The sequence below is a fragment of the Cynoglossus semilaevis genome, chromosome 13 (assembly GCF_000523025.1).
Source record: "Cynoglossus semilaevis isolate Cse_v1.0 chromosome 13, Cse_v1.0, whole genome shotgun sequence".
Classification (NCBI taxonomy): domain Eukaryota; kingdom Metazoa; phylum Chordata; class Actinopteri; order Pleuronectiformes; family Cynoglossidae; genus Cynoglossus; species Cynoglossus semilaevis.
Window position 1 is genome coordinate 10,360,341 of NC_024319.1, and position 5,729 is coordinate 10,366,069.

Here is a 5,729-nt window from a genome sequence, read left to right on the forward strand (position 1 = left end):
ACCTTGACAGCACATGTACTTGATGTGGCCTCAGATTCATGCAGCGTAACAGTCAAATACTGCAGTCTCTAAGTCAGAGGGAACCAGCAGTTCAAGGGGAACGTTGTACTGATACATGGAGGGAATAAATAACAAACATCAGCCTTCAAACCGACAAGCTACACACCGACTGGGCAATTTTGTTCAACAAACCTAGTCTACTGTGAAACACCATGGTGAAAAAGATGCTACAACATCTAAAAATGAAACAAGAACTGAAATCTATCAAGGTCAAGGTCATTCTGATCTGTTCTAACCATCAGGACTTGATCCCAGTCCTTAAACACACCACAGTTTAAAAAACTTCAGTGCCATTCATCCATCCATCGTCCACTTATCTGTTACCAGGTGGCGGGAGCAGCAGTCTCCACGGCTGCCACCAAACCACACTGCACCGTACCAGCCCCTCATGAAACCCTCCTGAGGGTGGTGAGTCCACTGGAAGGTACCAACCGCCCTAACTGGGATTTGATCTTTCCCAGGAGGTGAACCCTGGGGTTCCACAGAGACATGGCCTCTGGACCAAAGCACCACGACCCTTCACTGTGTCACAGGAATTGTCACCAAACTGTTGAGCTCCACATAACTCCCTGAAGGGGAAGAATTGTGAAAAAAAGGAAAATAAAAGGAAGGAAGGAAGGAAGGAAAAAGGGAAGGACAGAAGTTAGAAAAGGGAAGCAACGAAGAAAGGAAAAGCTAAAGAAGGAAGGAAAGAATAAAGAACATACAACAATATACAACCTTCCTTTAGAAAGTTCTAGAACAGTAGAGTCCAGTGATCAGCAGTTCAGGGACAGAATGTTGCAACTCGAAACAATGATGGTGATTTTAATTCTTTTATCAAGGACATTTTTGTTATTGTTTTTTTTTAATTTGTACAAACTAAAACTCTCAGTGACAACACTGCTCTCCATCACAGCTAATGCTAACACTGAAGGTCTGGAGAACCTCACAGACTACAACATACAACATGGAGTCCGGACACTTCACCGCCCCCTCAACCACCTGGACCCCGGCCCAGTCAGTCTCCTGACGTGACGTCATGTCATGGCTGGTTTCTGCTTGGATCTGACTTGAATGGTTTTGACGGCTCAGACCAGCTTCTGTGGGACAGGGTGTGGACCGTCATGGACACATCGCCCTGTGAAGGGTTTAGTCAGGAGAGCTGGCGGGAACTCATGTGAGGCAGATCTGAAATGACTATTCACTGCACAGTGTCACACACACATGTGCACACTCACACACACCCACGTACTTTTATGGTACCACTTTGGTGGACTAACTTATTTCCATGTGTGAAGCCCAACAAGAACGTAGTCCTCTTCTCCAACTCGACCGCCTAACCCTAACTGTTGACCCAACTACAAATCACATGTTTATCTTTAAACTCAATCACAAAATTTCACACCCAACATTCTTAGTCTGCCAGAGCCCAACTCTGGAGTGTTTGTCCCCGCCTTACAATTTAGTTCGGATGGTATGAAAGCTGGGACGTATTGAGAGAAACCGTCTTCAGTCCCTGCTCCCAAGTCAGCCCTGTCAACATCTCTTTAGCCAGCAGAGGGTGCTATAAAACAGTTATAGGGGACCGGTCAAAAACACCTGCAGAACCACCCTTATCACTTGGGGAAAACAGGAAAAGAAGAAAACACAGAGAAAAAAAACAACAGAAAAAAAGTAACGAAACTGCCAATGAACAAAATACTGTATTATTTTTGTGACCCGGTAAATGACTGACTGTTATCGTTTTACGTCGAATTGTTGTTTTCTTTCAGGAAACTAAGCTAAGATCATATTATCATTAAGAACAGAACAATTCAGGTAAAATTAGAAAAACTAATTTAGAAAACTGAGTGGCGGGAAAAGATCCGAAACAATAAATAAAAGTCAAAACACAAATTATACTCTGTGTATTTATAGATAGTGTCCAGCAGAGGGCAACATCTAGCAAATTGTGGAAAAGCTTAATAACACCTGGGATTTCCTAGGGTTTTATTCGTTATTGATCTTAGAATGAAATCGGTTTAACGGCGTTTCCAGAAAAAAAAAAACAATCAATCTGACACTTCCTGTGTTTAAATTGTTACATGCAATCGTTTATAAATGCGAGACATTTAAGCTAATTAGAAACAGTGTGTTAAAAGAAAAAGAAAAAAAGAAAAAAGAAAGGAAATCCTAATTGACGCAAAACGACGGACAAGCTATTGTCCAAAACATCACAAAAAAAACAAAAACCCAAACAAAAACAAAACAAAAGAAAAGTCACAGCCATTTGTCAACATAAAGCTGTTTCCATTTAACAGAAAACTGTGTGGTAACAACACTTCATCTCCATTTCCATGGTAAAGATGAAAACAAAGCGTCCAGTGGTGTGGGCCCGGTAATGTTCTCAGCAGGCGGGCGGAACCAGCGCCTCCTCCTGACGCACGGCTGAGTCAGCGGAGGCGCGCGTAAACCGATGGTGGTCGTGGCCAAGACATAAAAAGAGCGAACATGGTTCCATCACATCTGCACCGACACCGGCTGGATGCTTGGAACATTGACGGCCAGGAGACACTGACCACAGGTATGGGTGAAAATGTTTCATATCAGTTATTATTATTATTTTGTATTGATTATTATATATTGATTTATATATAACGCATCGATATATAAATACATTCGTAAATATATCTTCTTTTTTGCATATATAATGTGCTACATTAACATACACGTATATACACACAAATAAATATATTATTGTATGTTTATGTATTAATATGGAGTGTACATCACGTTTTGTGAAAACCATAAACATTTACATAACCTGGATGAAATTGTATTAGTTGCACTTTTGTCATTTTTTCATTAAATTCATTGGTATTTATATAATAAATATATATAATTGTTATTAAATGCCTTTTAGATTTAATGTGACAAAGCATGCTGTTTGTTTTAATCACACTTTAATCTACATTTCTAAAACATATCGGGGACTGAACTCTTACTGTCCTGTTTCTGTTTGTTGGACAACACCCACAGTTTTTAACAAACCACACGAGTGCTTGTTAATATTGGGTTTTTTTTTCTTTTCTACCTGCCATATTTAATTTTTTTTTTTTAATTTGTCCCTCAGTCTGAGAAACACAATGAAGCTGAAGCCTTTACTGAAGAAGCTGGCCTCGGCCACCCGTGCTATCTTCACCTTCCTGTTTGCTCTCGTGGTCCTGGGTGTGATGGTTTGGGCCTACATTGATGGTTTCCAGTTGGCGACCTCGCCGTATGGAATCATCTCCTTTGGCTTCTATGGACTTCTTCTTTCTCTGCATGTGTTAATCCAGAGCCTGTTTGCCTTCATCGAACACCGACGGATGAACGCCCGTAAAAAGCCGTGCTCTTTCACTAAAACCATCGGCTTCACGATATCGGCCTACCAGGAGGACCCTGAATATCTGAGGGAGTGCCTCAACTCCATCAGGGCGCTCAAGTACCCGCCGGAGCTGCTGCGCATCATCATGGTGGTGGATGGGAACACAGACGATGATCTGTACATGATGGAGATGTTCAGGGAGGTGTTCACAGACCAGGACCCAGGCTGCTACGTATGGAAGAACAACTACCACTCGTGGAATCCCATGCAGGATGTGGAGAAGGCCACAGCTGACGGTCCACTAGTAGAAGGTGGTGACTGTGTTATAGAAGAAGATCCTCAGATGAAAGAGGTGGAGCATCTGATCCAAACCAAGAGATGTGTGTGCATCATGCAGAAATGGGGCGGGAAGAGGGAAGTGATGTACACAGCATTCAAAGCTCTGGGATCGTCAGTCGACTACATTCAGGTATCAACTGTAATTCACTTCTCTGCAAATACTCCCAAAGTAGCCGAAGGTGGAATCATTCATGTTGGGTGATCGTCGCACATCTATGTGACCTGAATCTGTTTCGTGCCTTCATTTCCAGGTGTGCGACTCGGACACCAAGCTGGACTCCTTGGCCACGGTGGAGCTGTGCAAGGTGCTGGAGAGCAACACCAAGTACGGTGCCGTGGGCGGAGACGTGATGATCCTCAACATGCAGGATTCCTACATCAGCTTCATGAGCAGTCTGAGATACTGGATGGCCTTCAACATCGAGAGGTCCTGTCAGTCCTTCTTCAACTGTGTCTCCTGCATCAGCGGCCCTCTGGGTAACACACATTTTGTTACTGTCACTAAGCAAGTTAAAGATGCCACTCCTGTCAGGGCTCGGATTTTTATTTGTGCTCTTGTTTTTTTTTTACCATAAAGGTCTGTACAGGAACGACATTCTCCAGCAGTTTCTGGAGTCTTGGTACAATCAGAAGTTTCTAGGAACTCACTGCACGTTCGGTGATGACAGACATCTCACCAACAGGATGCTGAGCATGGGATATGCCACGAAGTAAGAACTCCTCCGACAAAACATACAAATACACAACTGAATTGAATTTTTGTTGTGACACAGATATGTACGAGACAAAACAAAGAATTTAGTTATTTTTGAGCGTGGCAATTGTATCAAAGAGAGCCCTCATGTGGTCACTGGAATTTTTTCGCGACCTATTTTGAACTGGGCCAGATGGAAATTCTGCTCAAATAGAGCAAGTGGCCCACATCTGCATGCCGTACGGGCAGTTAAAGCTAGACAACAAGACAACAAAGTCATTTATAGATCTTTGTTATTCATTGTGTTTTTTTTCCCCAGATACACAGCTCGCTCCAAATGCTACACAGAGACACCTGCACAGTTCCTGCGCTGGCTCAACCAACAGACACGTTGGACCAAGTCCTACTTTCGTGAGTGGCTGTACAACGCCATGTGGTGGCACAAGCACCACCTGTGGATGACCTACGAGTCCATCGTCTCAGGTATCTTCCCCTTCTTTGTCACTGCCACCATCATCCAACTGTTCTGGACCGGCTCTCTGTGGGACATCCTGTGGGTCCTGTGCTGCATCCAGCTGATTGGGCTGGTGAAGGCAGCGTACGCCTGCATTCTGCGCAGAGACGTCGTGATGGTGTTCATGTCGCTCTACTCGGCTCTGTACATGACCAGCCTGCTGCCGGCCAAATACTTTGCCATAATAACCATGAACAAAAGCAGCTGGGGGACGTCAGGCAGGAAGAAGATCGTGGGGAACTACATGCCCCTGCTCCCCCTGTCAGTGTGGGCGGCCATTTTATTGGGAGGACTCGTTTACACAATCTACAAGGAAAGTCAGCTGGACTGGTTAACCCCCGCGAAGCTGGAGGAAACAAAGTTTCTGGTTTTTGGACTGGTGGCCTACATCTGCTACTGGCTGTTCATGGTGTTCCTCTACTGGGTGTGGTTCCGCAGGTTATGTAGAAAACGTTCACAAACCTACTCAGTGACTGTCTAGATCAGGGTTGTCAAACATATGGCCCGTGGGCCAAAACTGGGCCACTAGGGGGTTCAATCAAGGCCTCGCCTGACAAAATGCACAAACACGTCACGTTGGTGATGTTTTGTCAAATTATTTACCATAAACTACTACTTATTTCCAGAAAAACAAAGGAAAACATGGACTTACTGTTATTTATAAGTAATTATGTTATGATTGTATTGGTCCGGCCCTGTTGACATCTACTCAGGCTGTATGTGGCCGCTGAACCAAAATGAGTTTGACACGTGTGGTCTACATCAATCATGTCAAGCACAAAAAAAGGGAAAGA

The 5,729-nt window shown here is 43.9% G+C and overlaps 1 protein-coding gene across 1 annotated transcript; it reads left to right on the plus strand.

Moving 5' to 3' along the window:
- Positions 1 to 2,526: 2,526 nt before the first annotated feature.
- has1 (hyaluronan synthase 1) lies at positions 2,527 to 5,729 on the plus strand. Its single transcript, XM_008323567.2, has 5 exons — positions 2,527 to 2,605; positions 3,155 to 3,857; positions 3,979 to 4,204; positions 4,305 to 4,437; positions 4,741 to 5,729. Exons 2-5 carry the CDS (start codon positions 3,168 to 3,170, stop codon positions 5,414 to 5,416), a joined length of 1,725 nt encoding a protein of 574 aa, XP_008321789.1. The 5' UTR covers positions 2,527 to 2,605; positions 3,155 to 3,167; the 3' UTR covers positions 5,417 to 5,729.